The 27,503-nt window shown below is 38.0% G+C and overlaps 1 protein-coding gene across 1 annotated transcript in view; it reads left to right on the top strand.

Annotated features, from left to right (window-relative positions):
• COL25A1 (collagen type XXV alpha 1 chain) overlaps nt 1–27,503 on the top strand; it is a 438,835-nt gene that overhangs the window by 267,656 nt on the left and 143,676 nt on the right. Inside the window, exon 5 of the mRNA XM_057705935.1 lies at nt 4,891–4,908. Coding sequence (XP_057561918.1) covers nt 4,891–4,908 — 18 coding nt within the window. The remainder of the gene's footprint in view (nt 1–4,890; nt 4,909–27,503) is intronic.

A 27,503-nucleotide genomic window follows, 5' to 3' on the forward strand; every position in this document is an offset into this window, starting at 1 on the left:
AGGTATCTAAACCCTCCGCTGATGACACCTCTGCAGGCCTCTGCCTTTGTTCCATCTCTGTTATCTGAAGAAGATTCCACCGAGGGAGAAGACTCCCTCTTTGACATAGATGTGTTTATTCTGCAGTGAGCAGAAGCCAAGAGATTAAGAAGCTACATTTTGAAAATACAACCCTGTAATGCTAGCATAGTCAGCTTTCTAATGGTTCTCTAAAAATATTGTAAACCATTTTTGAACCAGTCAAAATAGTCTCACCTTTCATCAATTCAGCGATTGTTTCTGAAGCACTTTGTAGCTTGGGCACTGGGGTACTGGGAATTAAATGTGAACAGATCCACAGTGAAAGGAGGAAGAGCAAGATTCCTGCTTCCTGGCCCTGCAAGTGTAGAGTGCATCTGTTCTATTTACTGGCACAAACTTTAGGTCAAACTGTGACTCTTGAAAGGTTAAGGGATCCCACTGAGATGGTTTCATGATAGGATTCCTATTGGTCATCAGAACCTCTGCCACCAGAATAATCCTGTTGCCACTCAAAGTTCCTGTGATGTCATTCTAAAGCTTTACCGGGATGCTTACCTAAGGTGCTATTTTCTCCTGGAAAGAAAAATAAGCTGGACATCTGAATATGTGAATTTGAGAATTTTCAAGAGATAATGAAGTTATGGTAATCATTGTCAAATGATCTTTTCAGACAGGAAAGGTTCCAAAATGCAAAATCTTAGAAATTATTATTTTCAAGTATTTTTTTCGATTCAAGCCAGTGAAATAATCCTGAATCTGAGGGTACTAAAAGTGGTAGTCAAGCTTGGGCTTCCTAATGATGAGTTTCTAAGTTAAGTGATTTTTTTCTAACTACCTTGAAGCATGCAACTCTACTTTTAGAGTTGCATGAATAATACTAATCAAGTTTTTGTAAGTGAAGGTGATCTTATTTAAAATGCATCACAGTAAAGATATATGTGCTATCCCACTCAGTATTTCAAAGTAAGAGGGTATTTTAAAAGCACAAATTTCGTGTGTCTATCTGTGAATGTGCTAATGGAAAAACAGCATTCATCCCATCGGAAAAGGAATGACATGGTATTACCAGCCATAAAAAAAGTATCATGTAGTGAAACTAATTGCTTCAGTCAGAAATCTAAATGACTTTGTCGATTTAGAGAAGAGTGTTAGTACTTTCTGGCAACCGTAGTTGTGATAACAGCCTAACAAAGAATGGTTAATAGTGCTCTTTAATTGCCTAAAGTAACAATACACACTCCAGTGATATGTCACCTCACTTAACATGTTCCATTGTGGTTTACTTGCCTCACGAAACTTTCAACTTGCTTTGGACACTTTTCTGTCAAGCATCAGCTACTGGCTGATTGTTTTCTACCATGCTGTTCTGATTACCACATTTTAAAGTCAGCTCCTCCTGCTGTATCTTTTTCTTCACTCTGGTGCCTTAGCTGCCTTGAGGGCATTGCACTGAGCTGTTGATGTTCGGTAAATCAGCAACTCGGAGCACTCAGCTTTCTCCATCTTTACATGTATGTTTCAAACTTCAGTATTTCTGTGATTTAACCATTTCCCTTGGCATGGCTCTTGATTATACCAGATTCAGGTTTTTATTTAAAGAAACATTTTGGTGATTTGCTTGGGGAAAAAGATCCTTTTCAGGAATTCCATTTTTACAAATTAAGTTGTATTTTGCGAACCTTAATCATAATTTTTAACTACTTACTTAGAGTGCATTTTAGAAAACCAAAAGAAATTAACTTTCAGTTTTGATTACTAATAGTGTTCACTACATATACATTAGAATAGACTTGAAAAAGATCCACTAGTGAATAAAAATACGTGTAGCTCAATGAACTACTCAGAGGCAATTTAAAGAAATTCTAAGATACTTCGGGCCATTTGTGTATGGAGAAGTCTTCTTCACATGGTGCCCTCGATCACCAGGGAGTATTGGAGATGCTCTTCTTGGGCTTTTGTCTACTCTCGCTCTATGCACTGCTTTCCCATGGGGGAAGCTGACACTTCCACACCCATGGAAACCTTTCTCCATCACTTTGCTCATTTGGCCAGATGGCAGTACTACCATGACTACAAGACTCCAGCCGCTAGACTGTTTTCTTACAGGTATTCTCGGTGTCTCCTCGTGAATAGTTTGTTACATAACACTGAGGGAGAAGGCTTGGTGTAGGCAGTCCTGGAATCTTGTGGACAATTCGTGAGGTTTATGTTGTATAACCTGTGTTTTAGGCAGCGTTGCCAACTTTGCCATGCTGTACTCATGGTGTTTCTGGGAAGCCCCTCTACCAACCCACTTCCGCATCTCCTTTTCACGTTCCCCACCCTATACATACATGTACATGCACCAAACACACCTGAAATTCATATCACATGTTAGGGTAATCTGAATTCCCTGGTGCTATATACTTTCCAATGCCTGTGTAAAAGTCAGCCTTTTAATCTCACCATCATTTACTATTTGTTCTCACTATCATTAACATAAAATTCATAATACAATGTATATTTGTATATACATTATGCATTATATAATAACAGGCAAATCTATACACACATTGTGCTAAAATCATTTGTTCAATGTAATGGCAGAAATGCCACCTTTTTTTTTTTTTTTTTGCTGTGCGCGGGCTTTCTTTAGTTGCGGTGAGTGGGGGCTACTCTTCCTTGTGGTGCGTGGGCTCCTCATTGCCATGGCTTCTCTTGTTGCGGGGCACGGGCTCTAGGCATGTGGGCTTCAGTCGTTGCAGCACATGGGCTCAATAGTTGTGGCTCACGGGCTCTAGAGCGCAGGCTCAATATTTGTGGCGCATGGGCTTAGTTGCTCGCAGCATGTGGGATCTTCCTGGAGCAGGGCTCGAACCCGTGTCCCCTACATTGGCAGGCAGATTCTTAACCACTGTGCCACCTAGGAAGCCCAGTAATGCCACTTTTTAAAGACAGACAGGAAAAGCCTATAATTTCTAAAGCAACCATAGGAATAAAAAAATCTCAGCAATGATGCTGAAATATATTCCTTTGAAGAAATTCTTTCTGATTTTAGAGAATCCTATGTTTTAGTTTTTACAAAAAAAAAAAACATATAAGAGAGATAATGTATTCTGAGGTTCTACAAAAGATGTATGTTCACATTTCTAAGTTTGCATTAGTTTAAAACTTGGGAAAGATCAGAAGCTTAAAGCATCCAGAGAGAAAGTGAGGATGTGAGTGCCCATGAACACATACTGTAATTTCATCCATTACGTGCATCTGGGAAGATCCATGTTTATATGTGGGTGAACAGCCCTGCACTTGTAGGGTCTCCACATTTAGAGCTCATGTTAGGGCTGTCTGTTGCCCTCAAGAACCTTTGCTGACCTGGTTTCTGTACAGGTGTCAGTTAAGAGGCTGGGTGCCTGCTGGTCCTGGTTCTGCATCTGGAAGCAGAGATTCACACTGTTGCAGCCCGGGAGTGGCTGGGAAGTTTAGTGTCCACTCACATGAAGAGTACTCTGGGACCGTTGTTGATCTCAGCAATAAACACTGCGTATAGCTGTGAGTTTAAAATTCCAGAGTGAAAGGCAAAACGGCCCAGTGCAAAATGTATGAACTTGGGATCAGTTTGGGGTTTAAATTCTGGCTCTTCCAATTATTGGCTGTGTAATTTTTAGCTTATTTCTATGAGCTTCAGTTTCTTCACTTATAAAATGCAGGGCAGTTATAAGAAATAAATGCAGTAACATATCCAAAGTTGCCTGGGACTCAGTAAGCAATGAATGAATGGCATTTTCTTTCTCCCTCGCCATCAGTGCAGTCAGGAGTGGGGTGAGTAACATCCGCAGTAACTTGGTATAGCTCCCCTTCCTGGTTTGATTAGATAAAATCTAGCCAACCACATTTTCAGACAAAGCTCTTGGGAATCATCAAGTTAGAGAGCAAGTACCTAGAGAAATTCCAAACCTGGAGAGGGGCTGAGAGAGAGAGAGGGAGTCTTCTCTGGGAGTTGTTTTAGGTCCACGCTTTTTTGTGTAATACCCAGTGGCGTACAGCTGATAGAATGAGATTATACATTATTTATTTTTTAAGATTCCCTAACTCAGTGGGAACTTTTTCTTTCACCTCATCTTATACAAAACCCAATTTGAGATTTTTAAGAAGGTGATGTGTAATCAATACTTTTATTCACAGGTGATTTTCCTTTAGTGAGAAACATTTGCAATTATGCTGCATTGAAATTTTTATCAGCTAAAGCAGCAAGAAAGTAACATTCAAAATAAATCCGATTGACCAGAGGTTACATAATCTATTGATTGTACGAGGAGTTATGATGCACTTTGAGCCAGACACCTCTCATATCCTTTTAAAAATGCCCTTAGGTTGGATTATGCAGAGTGAAAGATAGATGTTTCTTTTTTAAAATTGACTTAAACTATTATTGAAACAATGAGAAATCTGAAGTGTCAGTGAATTCTAAAACTAAAATATCTGCCCCTTTTTCCTTCACTCTGTGCCATCTCTGTATACGTAGCTCATAAAAATAGTCTATGCCAGAAGACCCTCTCTTTATGTAACGCATTCATTATCATAATGTGAGATGTATTTCACCTTTTGCCTTCTCATCCTCCATTTTAATTCTAGAGCATACTAAAACTCTTGAGTCATTTTGGAGTTACATAGACCACAATATCAAGATTTTAGATGAATAGCATAGAGTAAAAATATTAACGTAACATGACTTTTAAAAAAAAAAGTGAAATTTGTCAGTAGTTAGTATTATTATCTTCAGAAATATTTTGAAAAGATTTTCAGAGCTAGTTTAAGTTTTGGTACTGAAAATATTCATTTAAGAAGACAATTTTGTAATTGTTTTCCTTTTTCTCTTCTTTTCGATTTCAGGGTCAGCCTGGTCATCAGGTAAGTGAACTCTTTTTCTTCTAACAAATTAATTTTAATTAGAATCTTCCCGGCTTGGAGGTTTTTCTGAAACTCTTTTTCAAAGGATATAAAAAAGCTATGAACCAGTAATCATGACACCACACAGTAGACCAAATATTTCCTAGGAGTAAAGCTTTGGGGCCTCTTCAGGGTTGTATGAGCCACATCAGCTGTTGGACCAGATGGCAAGTTGAACAATGTACTATCATATAAAGCAGAACTCTTAACTGATCTGAAACAGTGCCACAGGACTTGAACATAGGAGACAATGACTTAGTAGTAGATGCCGGGGATGGACTGGTTTGCGTTAGGTACTGATTAATCATTATTAATCATTAATTATGATTAATGATTATTAATGTTGTTGTAAATCCACACAGACTGATTACTTAGACTGTGATCCTACCAGCTACTTTTGATTCATTACAGACAGATATTGAATTCGTTCTACATTTTCAATATAAACTAACTGCTGAAGACATGGTTTATAATTAAATGTGAATGCAGTTAACAGACAATCTTTTGGCCCTAAATCAAAAGGAAGAAAACGAGGAAATATTAGGAAGGGGAGGAATGTGTATAAAGATGAAAGTACAAAAGAAGGAAGTCGTCAGAAATGAAGAGTCAGTAAAAAACAACAAACAATAATATTAGCACATATTGTAGTCAGTAAGAGTCTAGAGAGAAAGAAATGCCATTATTAATATTTTACCTTTAACACTATAACACCTGTAAATAACATAGTTATTTATTGAGCTCTCTTTACCTCTCTTTCCTCTCGATGCACTGAATGTTATTTCTGTCCTAGATTGTTTCATAAATAAATGGTTTTCATGATATCTTTATTAGTCAGTATGATAAATTGTCTATAGTGTGCTAATTCTCATACTAGACTATGATAATATTATTTATAGTTTTTATGAGCTCTGAATATAAGGATGTCTAACAAAACAAACAAATAGCCCTTCATGAGAACAGTTCTTTTCACACTACTCATGAGAAATAGCTTGAGAAGTAATTAGTTTATATTCACATCAGAGAATACTGTCATTATTTATAATTTTCACTCATATTCGAAGTTATCTCAAGCTACTTATTGGAGGGGAAAAAAAACCCACAAAAGAAAGTTGTAGTTTATTCTCTAGATTGGAAACTGCTACATTATAATGAGATGAAGACAAAGTAAAAGGTGCTTTGCATGCTTTATTTTATGTAATGCTACAAAAGCCCTGAAAGTATTATTATCCTAGATCTAAGATACATATATATATATTTTTAATCTTCTTATTCTGTATGTATATATATCTATATACATATCTGTGTGTGTGAACCTATGAGAGTGTGTGTGTATGTGTGTGTGTGTGTGTGTACAGAACCTGTGAGGAACCTGTGAGAGACAGTGTACAGCTTGCCTCAGAATCTCCCCACTGAGGGCAGGGAAATTAATGTATTTATCCACTGATTCCCCATCCTTCATTGGTGAGAGTCAGGCCTGGATGTTAACTCCCTGGCGCTTCTGGCCTGCCCCAGAAGGTATAGCACGCTCCAGCTGCTAGAGGAATGCAGCAAGCTGTAGGAACACATAGGACCTGGATTCTAGCACAGTCTTGGAGAGAGGCAGTGGTATGTGTTGGCACCTACATCTGCTATGACATCCAAGTGCAAGTGTCCTATAAACGAAACAAAGCAGAAAACTCAGATGTGGATGTAAAGACTTGGAAAACTGGATTGAAAAAAACAGGCATTAAAAGCATATTAATTAATGAGATGTTGAAGAGGATAACTGTAAAAGGAAGAGTATGGTCCTCATAAATCTAGAGTACACAGCCACAGTGAATGAGCAGAAGAAAGATGATAAACCAGCACCGGAAGCCAAGAATGGTCAGAAACAGGAACACCTGTGGATGGATCACTACAGCTAAGATTTGAAAGTATATCATGGCACTGCATAATACCTTCACAGCAGGCCTTTTTTTAAATTAATTAATTAATTAATATTTTATTTATTGGCTGTTTTGGGTCTTCATTGCTGTGCATGAGCTCTCTCTAGTTGCAGCGAGCAGGGGCTACTCCGTTGTGGTGCGTGGACTTCTTATTGCGGTGGCTTCTCTTGTTGTGGAGCATGGGCTCTAGGCACATGGGCTTCAATAGGTGTGGAACATGGGCTTAGCTGCTCTGGGGCATGTGTAATCTTCCCGGACCAGGGCTCGAACCTGTTTCCCCTGCATTGGCGGCGGATTCTTAACCACTGAGCCACCAGGGAAGCCTCACAACAGGTCTTATATTTACTATGGCTCTTCAGAAAAATAATCTACCTAACTGCCTATACTTGAAAATTTGGGAAATTTTGAGGGAGGTTAGGACTGGCATTTTCAAATAGTGACCTGCTCTAGTTTTCCTTCATTTGGCTACAAGTTTGCCTTTAGTGGACACTCAAGTCACATGATCATTTCTTCCAAAATGCCTTCCCCGTGTCACAGCAAAAGGAAAACAATGGATTCAGGAAGGATAGGTGTGAGGGGAAATGAGAAGCCAAGAGATACCCTCACATTGTCTTTCTATGCCATGAAAAACAGGCAGAGTTTTGCTGCTGTGTCCCCAAGGAGAAGTCTGACCTACCTCTTGTCCCTATGTCATTATAGTATTTTTCAAAAGAACTTCCAATTTTAGATTTTAAATTAGAGAATTCTTAATGAAGTTTTCATTTAGTGCTAGATGATTATTAACTTTGTTCTGCTTGTTATTCATATGCAAATGTTTGTGTCAATGAGCATTTTCTTGCACAGGTCGAACATCCCATCTCATCTTATTCACATTGCTATGTGATGTAAAACTCTTTCTTAGACAGTAAAATTCAATTCTGCTTCTTTGATATCACACATTATTTTTGTGTGATATTCCAGCTTAATAGGGTTATACTTTGCAGACCAGTGGTAAAAAGGGAAACTGTCTTATAATCAAGGAGTTCTGATCATCTTCCTAAAATTGAAGACGGCTTGGATGGACTTAGCTTAGATTGTTAAAAAATTGCGAAGACTAGAAAGCTAAATAGCAGTGACCCCTGTTTCAGTGACAGTATGAAATTGAATGCGAAAATAGGCCTTAGGGAAGAGAGGTAAATCTATGCATTTACCTAAATGGGTGAGAAAATGGTTCTTGACAAGGGAAATGAGATGGTGAAAGGACATTAGAAAGAAAAAAAGGCAGTTCTAGCAGCTGTGGTTAAGATGGGAAGAGAGGCAGGGGAATGAATGGAGAGGATATTGCTGTGAATCCACTGAATCAGTGGAAATCAAATTCTTGGAGAGGAAAAGGGATGGGTTAGAGTAAATAATGTCACAGAGACTTGAAAAAATAATGTCACAAAGACTTAAAAAGAGAAAAAATAACAAGTGACAGCAGAGAGTAAGTAAGGGAAGAAAGGAAGGAAGGAAATTAGAAAAAAGACAGGTGAACATTTATATTTCAACCTAGACGTAACGGGAATTATTCTGGGGGTGGGGCAAAATTAATCTATTGAAATGGAAGTCACCCTGATATTTTTTCATTAATTCATATTAACATAATTCAGTTCAATAACTCAAGTATCTATTTTGCCTCTATTAGGTACAGGGCACAATGATAAGGCTGTGAAACTGCGATGAACAAGACAGACTCAGTCTCTGTTCTTTTGATAGTTCTTTCATATTAATAGTCGGCTAGAGTGTCAAAGCTCTGTCAGTTCTGCAGACCCACCATTCTTAGGATGACTTTAACCACACCTGCAAGTCCTGCTCTGTGTCTGCACATCTGGTTAATCCCCAGGTTCCGTTGGGACCTTGGACATGAAGCATTTAAGGAGGCCTTTTTCCAGGTGACCCAGCATCAGTGCCATGGCTCTAAGTGTGGTCCTGGCACCATGCCTTTGTTCTAATAATTGGGTGTCTGCCCAGATCCAGGTACCTCTGTTCTGATGACAGTCCTTTCCCGTCTCCCCATGCCTACACTCCCTTTCTTCATTACTGTCCTCATCCCAGCACCTCCTTTTCCTTTCCTCTCTGCTGCCGGGTATTAGTCATGGTGCGCGTGTTCTGTGCAGCCTTGCTAGTGGCTGCCCGAACAGTTAGCTGCCTCTGGCTCACTGCCTACCGGACGAGAACTCTCCATTTCAACTTCTCTTGACCCTGACTTCCTCATTGCCATTCTGCACACTGCAAAGACATGCCTGTTGCCTGGCCAGTCACTGCTGCAAGGGAGCTGAGTCAGGAAAGTGAACATTTAGCTTTTTCCTGTCTGTATAGTGGAGACTTCAAGGGTTGGGATTGAGTGTAGCATCAAGCAGGATCCACCTATATATGTCTTTTTCTATCATGGTTCTGATTATGTCATTCTTCTGACTCCCAAGCTTTGAATCTCAATACGATTACCATTTAGAATGCAACAAAATCTAGTTCTTTGCCTAACATTCAAATCCTTCGATTCAGTCTGTGTTTCCAGCACTATCTCCCACTGATTTTTCATTAATTTTCTTTCTGGACATCAGTTTGGACGGTGCTTCATCCAAACTGAATCAAACCATTTACTTTTTTCTCTTCAAATCTGTTTTTCTTCATTTGTCTTTTCTCCAGAACGTCTTCTCTGCTAGTGCCTAGATACACTTAATTTCCACATATCCAAATATGATAACCTTTCATACTTACATGTTACTTCTTCCATCAAGATGTCATTACTCTCCCGTAGCTGAATATAATTTCTCTCTTTTGCTGAATCCCCACAGCATTTTATCTGTACAGCTCTGTATATTACTTTACACTTAAAACAGAGGGACACAGAGAAGCCAGACAGCTCTTAAGTCAAACCCTAGCTCTTCCACTTAGAAGCTCTATGATCTTGGGCAAGTTACTCAGTTGCTCTGAGTCTCATTTTCCTCATCTGTAAAGCAGAGATGATCATGTCTTATCTCAACAGAGTGTGTGAGGATTAAAATAAGATAACTCATGTATAACTTCTAACACAGTCTGGTACGTGACAGGCACTCAGTAAACATTAATTCCCTCCCTTCCTTCTCCTCTTTCTACTGTATCATAGCTATTTATAAACATCTTTTCTTTCTTTATTATTAGCTTTTATGATCTTCAGGAGTGGGATCTATGCTTTCTTCAATCTTTAATATCCTCCACAACACCTAACTTAGTTCCTTGTATGTAGCAGAAGTTCGACAAATTTTATTGAGTTGCAAATGGTATATACAAGAGCTTAAGGAAAAGGAAGCTGAGAAGGAGGGAAAACTATCAGCTTTTCATAATTCTAAATGCCCAGTCAGTAATACCATGTGTCATCAATAATACCGTGTAATTCTGGTCTGAGGTTTCTAAGTTCTGAGATTTTTCTGATCTCACATCCACATGGTTTGGAGGGTTTAGATACCTTTGTTTCCTTTCATGATAGTAGTTTATTCATGTTGATATTTAATCTTTGGTGAAAATAAACAGATAACATTAGCCCAGGGCTATACTTATGATGTATTACTTTATTTTGTGATAATTTATTTGTAGGGTTCAAAGCTTGGATTTGATTTTTAACAATCAAGACAGCTCATAGAAAGTAGTTCATGGTGGTTTTAATGCCACATTGCTTAAGCAATAATATTCTCTCACTAATAAATAATTTAATACAAATTGTAGAAACTAGCTGTTTTTAAAAAGCCTTCTCAGGATTCTATCTTGCACACTTTATAAAATATATTGGCCTTCTCTTCACCCCAAATAACTCCATCAGTATATTCAAAAGAGGATAATGAAATAGTGAAACCATTATATTAATGAAAGGTACCCCTTCTATACCAAAGGCACTTCTTTTGCATAAAATTTTTAGAATTTTAAATCCCCCCTCATAACTCCTCTTTGGAGTTGCATGTGAACATAAAGGAGATATAATTCCCTTAGGAATTTGGAGGACTAAAGTTGTGTGCATGGTGTAATTCTGTATTACTCAGTGAGGAAAAAATGCAAGAGAAAACCACAAGCAGATACCACCAGACAACTGCACAGGAAGGCGTGTGCCTTCCATTTGTACTTGTTCAGATGCACTTGAAAAAAAAAGGGAACATGTCACTTTCCGTTTTTCCCCAAATCCCTTTTTTACTTTTTCTTACTGTTGTTCTGATATTGTCATTGCCATTTCACAATGTTTTACTAAAATTTACAAAAATAAAGCTGTGTGTGCCCTGTAAGGAATTATTCCTGAAAAAAAATACTATCTTTGGGGACAGTATTTAACTTTCCACTCATATGTTTTTAATTATATATTAAGCTCCTTCTAACCTAACACTTTAGCAATTCCCATATTTTATGTTTGTGTTCCAGCCTTTGTCAGACCCATATAGTCTGACTTGGGGGCAGAGGGAGGACATATATATTCTCTGAGAAATTTGAAATGCATGCGTCTGTGACTGTGTGCAAGCATGTGTGTGTGCATGTGCTCGTGTGTGTGTGTACAGAAAGTCTCTATTTTACTCACTACATGATAGAACAGTCATGTTACGTTAGTAATGTATTCTATTCTGAATAAACCATGTTAGACCTGATAAAGTATTATCATGCCCCATTATCTGTACTTTATGCGGTGGTTATATGATAAACAGAGTGATAATAAAAGTCTTAACGTTTTAGATTTTTGTGGTATTTTACTACATAAGTGGTTTACATGATGTGAAAGGCTCCATTGTACTCCAAATAGCCTATACCATTAAGAGTACACACAGTACAACAGCTTATTTATTTTACTATAACTGTTTCTCTTTATTTTTACATGGTCATTTGTGTATTGAATTGGTGTAGCATTATCTCGAAGTTCAATTTTACCTTAGAATTCTTTCCTACTGAAATTAATTGAAGAACTTCTATTGCCAACTTTATGCTGTTTTCAACCAAATATATGCTTTTAATTCTATCTGAATAAAGGTGAATAACACATAGCCTTTCATGAATAATTAATTTGATATTGTTTTGCATATGTAGAAGCTGTTATCATTCCCCAGACTTGCTCATTTTTATATCTCAATTTTTAATACAGTGTTAATATATAAAAAATACACAATAAAATTTTGTTGAATAAGTGTATATATTTAATAATTCAGATTTAAAGCTAATTTTATATTCATTTGATAATAAAATGACTGAAAGAACTGAAAATATCAGCTTTTTTTTTAAGTAATTAATTTATTTATTATTTTTTGGGGAGTACACCCAGTTCAATCATCTGTTTTTACATACATATCCCCATATTCCCTCCCTCACTCGACTCCCCCCCCACCCTCCCCATCCCAGTCCTCTAAGGCATCTTCCATCCTCGAGTTGGACTCCCTTTGTTATACAACAACTTCCCACTGGCTATGTATTTTGCAGTTGGTAGTATATATATATCTGTGCTACTCTCTCGCTTCGTCTCAGCTTCCCCTTCACCCCCTGCCCCCCCCAAACCTCGAGTTCTCCAGTCCATTCTCTGCATCTGTGTCCTTGTTCTTGTCACTGAGTTCATCAGTACCATTTTTTAGATTCCGTATATGTGAGTTAGCATACAATATTTGTCTTTCTCTTTCATCTTTAAAAGCCCACTTTTTAAATTAATTAATTAATTTTTTAAATTTTGGCTGCACTGTGTCTTTGTTGTGGCATGCAGGCTTCTCTAGTTGTGGCCGGCAGACTTAGTTGCCCTGCAGCATGTGGGATCTTAGTTCCCCAACCAGGGACTGAACCTATGTCCCCTGCATTGGAAGGCAGATTCTTAACCACTGGACCATCAGGGAAGTCCCAACAGTCCACTTTAAAATGAGAGTATGGAATACATTGAATAAGGTTAAGGGGATGGGCTCCATGGGCAGACACCTGGTCTACAACTTATGAGCTGCCAGACTTTGGGCAAGTTTTTTTTTCCTTCAGTTTTCAATGTAAAATAAGGATGGTTGGTTTGACTTAATACATGATTTAATGAAGCACTTGGAACAGGGTATGACACACCTAAGTGTTATTATTAAATCTAAACAACTACATACATACTTTCTCACATAAGCATTCACACTGAGACAGAGCCATGAAGATGCATTACCCTTATAGTGATACTTCTTCTGCTGGATAAATATCCAATAGAATGATGGCTTCAAAGGATAGAGGTTTAGGATAAGTAGTTTAGTCTTAAAATTAAGAAATTCATGAAAAATGATTATCACTGTTAGATATACTTATTGTATATATTCTGTATCTAAAACAAACGTTTATGTGCACATTTGTGTGTCTAATTCTTTCTAAAGATATCAAAAAGTTTTAGTTAGAAATACTGTATTGTTCTTCATAGTATTTTATGATGTTAACTTTCCCCGTCCAAGGGCAAGGTGTATGCAAGTGTCAGGATATCAGTTACATCTCATAATACTATATAAATTTAATTCAATCCCAATCCAAAACCCAAGAGGACTTTTTAAGGGAACTTACTAAGCTGTCTATACAATTCATATGAAAGAGAAAGGGACCCAAGTGGCCAAGAATGTTTTGAAATAAAAAGAAAAATGAGGGAAGACTTTCCCTATTAGATATTGCAGCATTGAGTCTACAATATAAACTTAGTGTCCTAATATACTATAAGACTTCTGCTTCTAGAAAAAAATATGTAAAACAGCAGTTTTAAGGCATTGGACAGCAGGCAGCACAGAGAAGGAAAACAAGCAAGGTGAACCCTAAGACTGCCCGAACATACTGCTTGGAGAGAATTTCTCAGCTGCAGCATAGCAAGGAGCTGCAGCGCTAAACAGAGTGGTCTCTGACCATTGAGGAGATCAAGGCAGCTGGAATTTGTGGGGCAGGTGAGAGAGTAAAGAGCCACATGCAGAGAGCTCAGAAGGTCTGCAGAAAGTCCCCCTTGATAGCTCAGCTCAGTGCTCATCAGAACATGTGCGTCTTAGTCAGCTCAGGCTGCTATAACAAAATGCCCTAGACTGGGTGACTTAAACAACAAACCTTTATTTCTCTATAGCCATTATTTTGTAATAACTTTAAAAGCAGTATAATCTATAAACACATTGAATCAGTATGTTGTACACCCAAAACTAATATAATATTGTAAATTAACTATACTTCAATGAAAAAATTTTTAAAAAAAGAAATGTTGATCCTCAGTGAATTAAGACTAATTCAGTTTGAAGTGTTTCAAACCTTAAAATTTTTATTTATAAATTTTCTCAAGTTTATTATATATGCACATGTAATTTCTCACATATGTTTTTATGGATTTCTTTGATAATTTTGTTATCCTATGAGAATTCTTGATAGAATTCTTAATATTCTTAATATTTTCTTTCTAAATATCTCCAGTTATATTTCAATTGGTGTGATATTTTTTATTCAAAATACATTGTTTGGATCATGTAGAGATTAAAATGGAAGAATGCTATAATACGCAGAAAGGTAGCTCCAGAAACATTTTATTCTATCTTATTTTGGATAGACCACATTTAAACCTAGTTTAAATAATGACCGAAGGAGACTCCACTACCTCCCTAAGGTAAAGTGAGACTTTACATTTCAGGTTTGTTTTTTTCAAACGGTCAATGTATTCAGAATTAATTATTTAAGATCTTAGATCAGGCAGAATCTATCACAGTAGTTCACATTCCATAAATATCCTTTTTATAAAAACGCATAGAATTAAAGATAAATCAAAGGTGATGTATCCTTGATATAGTTGAATAAATATCATCAATTATCATTTTGCTCAAAATAGTTACAGCACACACTTTTCTTGAAACTTCTTGCCTGGCAACCTGAGCTATGGAGCTACTTATAAAATAAAATAAAATAAAGACCAGCCAGAAGTAGGAAACCAAAAAATAAAAAAAATAAAAAATAAAAAGAACATAGTGAGGTTTTGGATTCCTGAAAGAAATGTTACTTCTTGCAATAAACACAGGGCCACAATTTACATTTGTACACGTTGTGCACTGCACAAGGCTGCTCGGCAAGGGGCAGGTACGGTTTCAAATCCAGCTCATGCTTCACTTGCCAGGCTGGTGGGGCTGAATCTGCCTGGAGGAAAGCTTCCTTATCTAATTAATACAAGTCGCAATTTGGGCCATCAGGACTCTGAATGAAGTGCATGCAGTTTACTCTGAAGGAAACTAACGGGAGCCTTAGCGGTAGGTGTCATAATCTGAGATGACAACAGTGCATCCAGGAGGAAATATGTGGTGGGCAGTAGGTGGCGTCCTGGAGAGGAGCCACAGTTGGGTATAGGGTAGATAGACAAGCAGTAGCCAAAACTGTGGGAGTGAGTGAGATGGCCAGGGAGCATGTATAGAGGGGGAAGAGAAGAATCAGGGGTTGGGGGGGATTAGTCATGAAGTGCAGAAGAGGAAGAGGAAAAGGAAGCCCCATCAGACAGTGGAAGACCCAGAAAGCTTTGCCAAGAAGCTGAAGGAAGAGTGGTCAGCCATGTGAACTCTTGTCACTGGGTTTGCAATTAGGAGGTCAGTTAGTAACTTTAGTACCTGTGGTTTTCAAAGCAGTATTGCCATGGTTTTAGGAGTGACTCAGTACTGAAAATGTGGGGAGAGTGAAAATAGAATATACTCTTTCTAAAAGCTTGGAGTCACAGGCAGGAAGGAGAAAGGAGCCAAAAATATCTGCCCATGTTTGAGATGTGAGAAAAAAAATTCTTTCTTTTAACAGAGCTCATTTCATCTTCAAGAGACTGCAAACTTGTTTATTCCTTTTGCTATTAGCTCTTCTGAACTAGAGTCATGAGTCCACACATGAGAAATGGTAGTGACCTTGAAAGGCACAATTTCTAGCAGAAGTCAAATATATCCTCATGAGTATTAGTTGGAAGCATGTTGGACATGCAGATATCTGTGACTTTTTGATTGTCGAGGCTATTCAGAGGATATTAATTTTGGCCCTGTTGTCCTGTTAGAAACCTCCGTTGCAGGAAATCTGCTAATATATTTATTGGATATTTATCACGTATAAGGTACAAGGTTACACATTTGAATTGGAGAGGAAGGGAAGGGAAATACTACATACAGGAGACCATCTGTTCTTTTAATTACTTCCTACTACTCCCATATGAGGTAACTATTGTTTGTTCTATCTTACAGATGTGGAAACTGAGGCTCAGAGAGGTTAAGTGACCTTGTGAAGGTCATGTGCTGGTATATATTAAAGCCTCCAAAGTTAGCATTTGTTACATTTCCCTCTTTTACATATACCTATCTTCCTGCCCTCAAGGGCCCTGGTAGTTTAGCATGAAGCATACATCTTATACCTAGTGCGCACGAGATAAGTTTTGTAAAAGAGTTACAAGTCCTTTAGGAGTTCAAAAATAGCGAAAGATCATATCCAAAAGAGGGTCAAGGAAAGCTTAGGGAAGAGAAGTCACTGAGATGGGCCATCAGTGGCTGGCAATAATGCTAGTGGGATGGTAGAGGAAGCAGAGATGGAACTTTTACTGCAAGGACTAATATTTCTTTCAGAAACTCAAATTCCTACTGGGTTTTTTTCCAAGTAGCTTTATAGCTCAGATTGCCAGGTAAGAGGTTTCAAGAAAGGTGTGCTATAGTTATTCCAAGCAAAATGATAACTGATGTTTATTCAGCAGAAAGAATGGCATAAGCAAAGATACAGAAAGTGAGGAGAGTGAAGGGCATTCTGACAACAGCTGGTATTCAAGGCTGACTGGCAGGAGGATGGCGGCAAGGGTGGGATGGGAGATAAACCAGAAAAGGAAAGTTAGAAGCAGATAATAGAGGACTTTGGACACAAGCAGAAGTTAGCACTTTCTTTGGTAGGCATCAAAAGGGTCATCTAAACTAAAATTTTAATTATATAACCACTTCTTTGGGGGAATTCTCAAACATATTTGAAAGGAAGGGAAAATAATGTCATAAACTGCCCTAGACCCATCACTCAGCTTCAAGAATTATCAAAGAGTAATCTAGTTTCACAAATCCCTCCCTCTCGTTTATTTTGTTTTGTTTTGCTTTTTGGTGGTATTTTTAAAAGCAAAACCTAGATATCATGTCATTGCATCTGCAAATACTAAAATATGAATCTCTAACTGATAAGGCCTGTCTGTAACATAACCATCACTTCATTATTGACCCTAATAAAATTAATAGTATTAAATATTATCATACCCAGTCCATATTCAAATTTCCCCAATTATCTCAAAAATGTCTTTTTATAGATGGTTTGAATCAAGATGTAAAGCCCACACTTGGAATTTAATTGCTATAACTCTTCAATCTCTTTTATTCTATAGTCATCTTCCTTCTCTTTTCACTTTTTCATGTCATCAGTTTTTTCAGGACATTTGTCCTATGTATAGAATGCCCCACATTCTGGATTGGTCTGATTTCCTTATGGTGCTTTTGAACTTATTCTCTTATCTTCTGTATTTCTTGTAAATATCTTTTGCAAGTTCCATTTAGAGGTTTGATTAGGTTCTGGTTCAATTTTCAGGAAGAGTCTCTTATAAAGGCATAATATACTTCTTACTTTATTACACCAAGAGGCATAAAATGTTCGGTTGATTGGCAGGACAGTGATATTGGCCTGCTTTCCCAAAACTTGTCACCTACTACCTTTTGCATCCACGAAGGCTCATTGCCTATAACAACTTTCTCATTGTGGATTACAAATGAGTCCTTGATGTTTTTTGAGCTGAGAAATAATATGTTTAGAAATGCACTTTAGAAAACACAGCCTGGCAAAAGAATGTAGGATGAGGTAAAGGAAGACCAAAGATGCTTATAGACTATTCTTGTTTTCCAGGCACAAGGGTACTAGCAACAAACATGGAAAGCTAGGTTCAAAGGATTTGGGGGAGAATGAACATAGGACTTGTCAACAGATACCATTTACTGAATCAAACAATAACACTGAGCTTTTAGGCTTGCAGGAGTAGCAGTGTTTTAAACAAAAATAGGAAAGTCAGAAGTCATGATTGGTTTGCAATAGAAACTGAGAAGTTTGGTTTGAAAATGTTGAGTTTGAGCTGATGATGGCATATCTTGGCTTAGACATCTGGTGAGCAGTTGAGAATGCAGGATCGCAGCTTGGAAAAGAATTTAGGACATAAGTCAGGTAATAGTTAAAGCCAAATAGTATATTTGATAGCTGGTGAAGGGAATAAAGTGAAAAGACAAAAGGTTTAGACACAAATTTGGTCAATCTTGACATTTATGGGCTTTGTCAACCCTCCCTCCTCAAAGCTCTGGTTTATTTAGTTTTAGGTGAGCCCAGGGTAACTCCTTTCCAGGGCCCTGACGACTGGCTCAGAAGTTTCCCTTCCCATAGCTCAGCTTTCTTCTTCCTAGTGGAAAGAAATGCCCTCAAGACCAATATGTATTTCAACTCATGTTACTTTATTTTTCCCAAAGCCAGAATGTAAAAATATGACTTCTACTCTGCTACTTCCTTTCTCTTCCCTCAAATTCAGTTTTCTTTCTTTCTACAAGCAGTCTATCATTTAGGGAAGTTCGATAGAGATGATAAGAAGAAGTTGCAACCTTAGAATGGGCAAAGGCAACTTTTCTTCCCTTTGACTTTAGGAGAGGGGGAATGAACGTGTTTGGAGACCAAAGAGAAGAATCCAAGGGAACTGTAATGGGGTTAATTTTATTTTATTTTGTTATTCTTTATTGAAGTTTCGTTGATTTATAATGTTGTATTAATTTCTGCTGTACAGCAAAGTGATTCATATATACATAGTTATATATATATATTCTTTTCCATTATGGTTTATCCCAGGATACTGAGTATAGTTCTCTGGGCTATACAGTAGAACCTTGTTGTATATCCGTTCCATATATAATAGCTTACATCTGATAACCCTAACCTCCCACTCCATCCCTACCCCAATCCTCTTCTCCTTGGCAGCCACAAGCTGTTCTCTATGTCCAGGAGTTTGTTTCTGTTTCATAGACAGGTTCATTTGTGTCCTATTTTAGATTCTACATGTAAATGATACCATATGGTATTTGTCTTTCTTTTTCTGACTGACTTCACTTAGTATGATAATCTCTAGTTTCAGCCATGTTGCTGCAAATGGCATTATTTTGTTCTTTTTTATGGCTAAGTAATATTCCATTATACGTACCATATCTTCTTTGTCCATTCATCTGCCGATGGACATTTAGGTTGTTTCCATGTTCTGGCTATTGTGAATAGTGCTGCTTTGAACAAAGGGGTGCTTGTATCTTTTTGGATTAGAGTTTTGTCTGGATTTTTGCCCAGGAGTGGGATGGCTGGATCATATGTTAATTCTGTTTTTAGTTTTCCGAGAAACCTCCGTACTGTTTTCCATAGTGACTGTAGCAACTTACATTCCCACCAACAGTGTAGAAGGGCTCCCTTTTCTCCACATCCTCTACAGTATTTGTTATTTGTAGAGTTTTTAATGATAGCCATTCTGACCAGTGTGAGGTGGTACCTCACTGCAGTTTTGATTTACATTTCTCTAACAAGTAGTGATATTGAGCATCTTTTCATGTGCCTATTGGCCATTTGTATTTCTTCTTTGGAGAAATGTTTATTTAGGTCTTCTGCCCATTTTCTGATTAGGTTTTGTTGTTGTTGTTGTTGAGTTGTATGAGCTATTTGTATGGTTTGGAAATTAAGCCAAGAGAACCATAATGGTGGAAGAGACAAGTGAGAGCAATGATGAAGAGCAGGGTGAGGATGGGGAGAATAGTTATGATGTTACCTTCACTCCCAGGAGAGAGGAGGTGAAGGCACAAGAAAATCTGGAGATGGAGAGCATGGTAGTTGTAGAAGCTTACATTAAAAGCTTTTGCTCCGATTAGTCATCAGGTGAGAATGAGGGAGATTGGGCTTCTAATTTACATAGGAAGTTCAGGAACCATAGGGGAACCCTGAGATTCAGGCTCTCCCAGACTCATCTGACAGTTGTTTTTTCCATCCCTTATTCATATCTCCTTAGACTCCAAGGGGACATCCTACCCTCATCCCTGGATTGTATTCAGTTGCCCTGCACAAAATCAGTATTATTCTATGAATTACTACAAGTGAAACCAAGAACCAAAGTGACCTTCAAACCAGGCTTTCTTAAATAGTCTGGGAAAAATTATTTGGGGACAATACGGTAGGAAACACACAGAAATAGACGATTGGAATTTAAACCCAAGGTTTAAAGATGGATGTACCTCTGAATACATTTGAATTATATTGAGGACACTGAGAGTATTGTAAGATAGTTTACACCATTAGCTGTGAAATCACAGGGGCTACTGCCTGGCATTTAGAGAGCTAGTTGATACCTTCTTTCGACAAAAGGAATGTTTAGGATTCCAAGTCTTTCACCATGGAGTTCATTTTATTTGACCTCTTAAAAATAAGTTTTAAAAAAAAAGCAAAGTTAAACAAACAGACAAAAAAGTTTTAGCAGTCTTCTAAAATATTTAGTTGTAAGGAATGATTCAAGAAAGACGGGACCTCTCGGTTTTGATTGGCAGGAGCAGTAATTTGGCTGTATTTAATTTGTATTGTGTTAGAAAAGAAAGCCAGAGTGAGCTTCCCTGATTCCTGCTGTTTTATAAGCCCTTAACTCCATTGAGCTACATTGGCCTTACTTTTGAGAGTCCTTTTTTAAGGTTTGGTTTTTCTAAATTTTCTTTTAGTGCTAGACCTCACTAATTGTTTCCTTGTGGCATTTAAGACTGATCCTGGGTACGCATTGTCCTTCGTTCAAGGCTCAAGTTGACATCACAAAAGAACTTATAGTTACAATCTCATTACAGAAAATGCCCAGAAAATAAGAGCTGTAAAAATTAGCTTCTCAATAAGTGGGGCTGGTTTTGATATTTTAAATTTCTGCTTATACCAACCCTCTTTTCTGCTTGGTCGCTTTTAATCTTCAGTGCAAAACGAAAGGTGTAAAGTCTGAAGCTATAAATCTGTTTATAGCTAGAATTCCCTTCCCTGGCTTAGCAGAGTTTGACACTATAATAAACAGGGTTCTTCTGCAGCAACATTGAATCTGGTTCTTGTATAATTCTTTTATATGTTGCTGCTTTAAACAAGGAGAGTTTTATTACATTCTTGTCTTTCTGGGTGTTTCGTTTGGCAGGAATTGATTGAGCACCTACTGTATGCTAGGGGTGACTAGGTAGTTCTAGGGCCTAAAGTTTAGTCCTGTTTAGACGTTAAAATAATATGGTTAAAACGACGATTGTGTTTTTGTTTTGCTTTGTTTGGTTTGGTAATAGTTCCTGAACATTGAAGTAAATTATATTAAACTCACATATTCTTGAAATATTTTCAACCTTCCACCTAATACATCTCTTACCACATTGCCTTTTGATTTTAGGAAATTAATGTGTTTGCTTTCTACACCCTCTGGTCAAGTATCTGAAAAAGAAATTTAATTTTATGTTTCACATGGTGAAAATATTTAAAATATTGAGTGTGTGCCTCATAATCATTGCCATTAGCAGATCAGGCATTCTACAAGTTGCTTTGTGGGCAGTGTTTCATTTAAGCAAACAGTAAACATTGTTTTCCCCATTTTTCAGATGAAGAAACTGAGGCTCAAAGAGATGAATTCATCTGCTGAAGGTCACACAGGCAATCACGACCAGGATTTTAGTCTGGATCTGTTTGACTCTAAACTTTGAGCTCTTAATCACCAAGATAATTTATTTATGTATTTTATTTTAAAATAATTCCCCCAAATGATACTTTCCTTTTTATTTTTTACTCTTTTCTGAAGCATTTAAAAAGAAATTATACAGAAGCACACACACACAAACACACCCACTGATCTATACTTATATATAGGAACTCCATTTTCATGTCAGGTTTTCCATAAAAAGTTTTAAATTTACACATTACTAGCTGAAGTTATTTGCAAAGTTGGAAGTCTATGAAACAAAAAAAAAATTGGTGATTTAAGAAAGAAATGTCCCTAAAAATATATTATGCTGGTAAAGCAGAATGTGATATATAGGAATTCAGGGTTGAGGTATACACTTGGAAGAACACATGTTCACATTTTAGTCGGAGGTGAACCTATACTAACTGTACTTTGTTCAGAAGCAAGGTAGAGTTATGCACTTGTAAATAGCTAGGGTCCCTATTTTTCAAGTAAATAGTAGATTTTTCCATTGCTAATATGATCTGCAGTATGATTTTGTGCAGTTTCAGAAACATGCTAAGAACCACGGTACCAAATTCAGTTTCTTTGTGCCTATATGATTTGAGTATCTATCTTGTTGGCACCATGGCCAAGTTAATGATACAGTCAGGGAGAAGATGGAAATCTGGAAATCAATAGAACTGAGGCTTCTATCCTACTTGAACAAGGGAACACTGGGTACTTTGTGTTTTCTTCCTCCCTGGGAGACTGTGAGTATTGAGAAAGTAATGTTTGCAAGGATGCCTGAGCACACAGACATCAAACATACAGTGGCTACTGAGGTTGTGCTGTGCTTCTAGAGAACAGCCATGCAGCAGACTGTCTTCTTTATCCTTTAAAGGAAATTATGGCTTTTAAAATACAGTAATTCCATGTTCCGTTTACAGTTTAAAAAGTGGAGGAAGGGAAATGTACTTTGTTCATAAGTTTACATTAGAAGAAGGATGGTTTCTGTGTGGTGGCAGCACAGAATGGCCTCCACGTGTCATCCATGCTCCTTTTACCCAACAGTGATAATAGAGAATTCCCTCTCCCTGTCTCTCTCTCTCTGTCTCTCTCAGCGATTTCTGATTACGTCCACCAAACCTGCCAATACTCTGCTTCAATTTGAAACACATCCCTAAAACTAGATTTTATACTTTATATGGTTCACTTGGCTTTGGAGCTGCTGTGTTTATCGGGGTTGAACCAGCTTAGGCGAACACTTTTCTTCAAATGCACTAAATTGCAAACTTCAAATGAATAGGACTTCTTCAGCCATTTTGATGATCTGTCAATGGCCCCTGTGTCCAATCAGTTCACTGGGCTTGTTGGTTCTGCCTCGGAAATGTCTCCTAATCTAGAACCTTCGCTGTGTCCTCATTGTCATGATCTTAATTCAGATCTTTGCCATCTCTCTGGGACCAAGACGACAATTTCCTAAGAATAGCATTCCATGCTCTCAGAGTTCCACAAGGCACACTTGATCTTGGCACACTCCCCAGTTAAGTTGATGACAGAATCCAGCCCAGGGATCTGGGTATTGTTAGCCAGTCTTCCCTACTCTCTTTCCTGCTGTTCCCCATCTCCACTCTCCTCACCACATATGTTCTTGCCACTCTGAACTAATCTTTCTCTGATGGCAGGATGTCCTCTCACACGTCTGCATGTTCATCCCTCTGCCTGAACAGCCTAACTCCTCCCAGTCCCCTTTACCCGGGCCAACTTTCAAGAGCCAGTTCCAATGTCATCTTTTTAATTCCCTCTCTCCTACCTTCATTCCTCTCTGTACTCCCACAACACAGCGCTTATTCCACTAGTTATAATTATAGTTACGTGTCCATCCTCCAGACTTGGAGCACACTGCCTGATTGATAGCGGGCCATAAATGCTTGGAAAATGAAACTTGCTTTTCCTCATCATTCTACAGTAATGCAAAGATTCATCAGAACAAGGATTACTGTATTTCAAAAATACAAATGATCTACACTTTTCTGGGATAGAAATCATAACCTCATTCTTATTTCAGCAGCTCTGGCTGCCAAGAATATCCAGGGTTTGCCCCTTTTCCATTTTTCTACCTTTAGCAGAATTTAATTTTATTTTCATGATTGCCGTCTTGTAAAAATCATTCCCTCTTTAGCTGTTGCCAGCTCAAAGTGGACAAAATTTACAGTGCTAGTGAGTAAAAGTCCTTTATTGGGCCATCCAACCCCTGTGAATATATCTGTCTTTTTCAGCTATATTTCAATTACTTTTATGTAGATTGAAATCCAATATTTTCCTGAATCTCATTTATTGTTCCTCTTATTCCTGTGCTTTTAATTTGGTTTTATCATTTAATTGAAATAGATAATAGAGCATAGAAAAAGAGCTAAAACCTTAGTTTTTGGATAGAAATAGAATTTACAAGTCTAAAATTATTATAGGCCCACATTAAAGGCTTGATACAAATAGGTTGTTACTCTCAGTTCTGTATTTGAAGTCATTTGAATAGGAGCTAATTTGAAGTTTGCCACTGAAATTTATAAATACTTTGGTAGTAAATTAATAACACTTTAACAATGCTCTGAAAGAAATTCCCCAGCTACTAACAACACTAATGATAAAGACGTTGTTAGCACCTTCAAAATTTGTGTAATTAGAGCTAATTATGTAAAACTAATTAGGAAGATCATTTCAAATATTCTTCATTTATTTATTTATTTTGTCTTTTTTTAAATTAATTAATTAATTAATTTACTTATTGGCTGTGTTGGGTCTTCGTTGCTGCACACGGGCTTTCTCTAGTTGCGGCGAGCGGGGGCTACTCTTCGTTGTGGTGCGTGGGCTCCTTATTACCATGGCTTCTCTTGTTGCGGAGAACGAGCTCTAGCCATGTGGGCTTCAGTCGTTGTGGCACACAGGCTCAATAGTTGTGGCTCACGGGCTCTAAAGCACAGGTTCAATAGTTGTGGCGCACGGGCTTAGTCGCTCCACGGCATGTGGGATCTTCCTGGAGCAGGGATCGAACCCGTGTCCCCTACATTGGCAGTCGGATTCTTAACCACTGCACCACCTAGGAAGCCCTCTTCTTTATTTATTAAGGTAGACGTTGTAAAAGATCTGACTCCAACATACTAGGCCAGACCAGAAGAACAGGAATCCTAAAAGAAGCCTCACGTAAAGCTGTGACTCACTATTCACTTAACTGTGACCAGTAATTTTACCATATTTCCTTCCCATTGACCTCAGCCTTGTTTTAGCAACAGGATTTTACCTTCAAACAGTTACCAACCAGCCACTGGTACTGATACCTGGACAATATATATGTCCCCTAAATATTAGATCATTAACTTAGAGTAGTTAGAAGCAGCAAAATGCTGTTGTAAAATACTCTCTGAATCTAATAATTCATTAATTTGTATTGCCGCCTATCCTTTAGTTAATACCAGAGAGTTTTGTTTTGTCTCACTCTAAAGACAAAACAAACAAACAAAAAAACTTAGTTAAATCATGCCCCAGATTTAATTTTTAAAGTTAATAATCAAAGATACCTTTCTTTCAATTGTGATGTTTTGTCTTAGAAAAGAATCATGGCTCCCAAATTTTGAAATACTATCAGTGTTTAGTAAGGTAGCTTATGTTTTTCTAGATATTTAACCCATAATTGCAGTGAAAAGGGTCCAGTTTAGAAATAAGAGTGGGATTTTACTCAGAGCAGAAGAAAACACCTGTCATTAATCCTGAAAGCACAAGTGGGGTCTGGAGTGTCCGAAGCAGCCGCCACAGCTGCAGATGGAGGTTGACCTCTGCTTCAGTTCTGTCTTGAGCTGGCAGGTGCCAGGACGCCATTCTGTCTGCTCAAAAACACCCTCTTTTGAAGCAGCAGTATTTATTGCTCAATTGTGAATGCAGATTTTCATGTGTTCATGAATTAAGCATCCTTGCTTATGGCAAGCTGTCTAAAGAGCCCTAGTGGACACATGTGGCTTTAGTATTAGTAATTGGACTTTGGGGAAAAGACTCATCTCTGTTCCCCACTGTAAAATAATTTCATGAAAGCTTTGACCTCAAACATGCCATATCACCTAACAAAGTGCCTTTGGGGAACTGGTACAACGAGAGGCTTGGCCTCTGAAATCTCACATGCAAAAGCAGAGTAAACTTTAGAGGAGAAGCTTTTGATGGGATAGGGGAGAGGGACTGGGGACAAGTCCACAGTAACTGTAAGTGACCTTACAGTAGCTGGATTTTCTAGGGGTCATTTTTCTTAACACCAGTATATGAGAAGTGTTTGACTTTGGCACTAAGCTATTTAGCTTTTCTAGAACAGCCTGTTTAGCTTTTCTAAATCAGCATGTCACACCATATCCTCCACCAGTGCTTAGAACATTGCCAGGCTCTTTATAGGCATTCACCAAATGTATATAAAAACCTAATTAGAGTTAAACAACATGCTACTTCATTAAGTCAAAACCGGAATCTCCATTGCATTTCTCAAACTTGGTAGGTATCCTCTCATTCTTTTCTTTGGGTTTCCTCTGCCCCACTGGAGGAAAAAAAAAAAAAAAAAAGTCCTACCTGTAGAGCATTAGTGAGCATTTTGTGCATATCAAGAATGACCAATAAATTTCTTAAAATTAATTTTCCAGAGGTACGCAGAGAGACTGTACTCATGACTCGCTACTTGACTCGCTGAAAACATTAAGAGAAATGTTAAGAAAAATAATTTTTTAGCTTCCCTTTTTAATGGCAAAATGATTTGGGGAGCAAGAAAGTGAAGGGTTTGTTTACTTGATTCCATTATCTTGGCCCCCCTCTCCCTCTCCCAGCTGCTCTGCAATTCCTCTTTCTTGCATTTTGAACTTGAGACCTTGAGGCCACTGTCCATGACACTATGAAAAACGCAATTGGGGGAATCCCTGGTGGTCCAGTGGTTAGAACTCCATGCTTTCACTGCAGGGAGTGGGTTCGATCCCTGGTTGGGGAACTAAGATCCTGCAAGCTGCGTGGCTCGGCAAGAAAGAAAGAAAGAAAGAGAGAGGGAGGGAGGGAGGGAGGGAGGAAGGAAGCAAGGAAGGAAGGAAGGAAGGAAGGAAGAGGGAAGGAAGGAAAAGAAAAAGGCAATTGGGAGGCATTGAAGAGGGCACCCGTTGAAAGCAGGCACCAGATATACGGCCGTCTGGTCTTCCTGAGAATCTGGTTCTAGAGCTGCATTCCAATGTGTAGCATCCCAATCCACTGCATTTAAAGTCATGCAGACTAGCTTAAAGTCCTGGCTAACTCACTTAGAAGAGGCATAACCTTGATAATCTTTGAGTTTTATTTCTGGCATCTGTAAAAGAAATATCATAATACGTTCCTCATTAGGTTGGGAGAAGATTAAATGCAGTAACAGATAAAAGTTCTTTGTTGATGGTAAAATGTACAAAATATAAGACATGATGTTCTTGTTATTGTTAATGTCATGACAACCTCACAGCTGTTACCAGAAGTGCCGCAACCGAGAACAGGGATTTGGCACAGCTCCTCTGTAACTGGTGCTTAGCAGCAGGTATGTTGGTAGGTGGAACATTCTTACATTGTCACCTGAAGTGAGATAGCAGTCCCCACTGGGACTTCAGAAGGGGTACTTTGTTAGGACCTTGGCTTTGCTCCTGTCTAGGCTTGTTCTTGTCTCTCCACCCTGCTAAAGAGGAAAGTGACAGATGAAGGTAACTCTGAAATGCTCCACTTCTGCAGATAGGCTGAGCCCTGAGATGTGACTTCATCTTTAAGAGCTAGGAAAAAAAAATACTGATGCCTCTAGAACTCATGTTTCCTGCTAGTATTTTTGTTCAAAGGTAGAGAAAATCTCAGTGTGGCTCAAGAATGGACAGCTGTCCAATAAAATAGAAATTTCCTAAAAGACCCACATATATATGGTCATC

Source organism: Hippopotamus amphibius, chromosome 13 (genome assembly GCF_030028045.1).
Source record: "Hippopotamus amphibius kiboko isolate mHipAmp2 chromosome 13, mHipAmp2.hap2, whole genome shotgun sequence".
In the NCBI taxonomy this organism is placed as follows: domain Eukaryota; kingdom Metazoa; phylum Chordata; class Mammalia; order Artiodactyla; family Hippopotamidae; genus Hippopotamus; species Hippopotamus amphibius.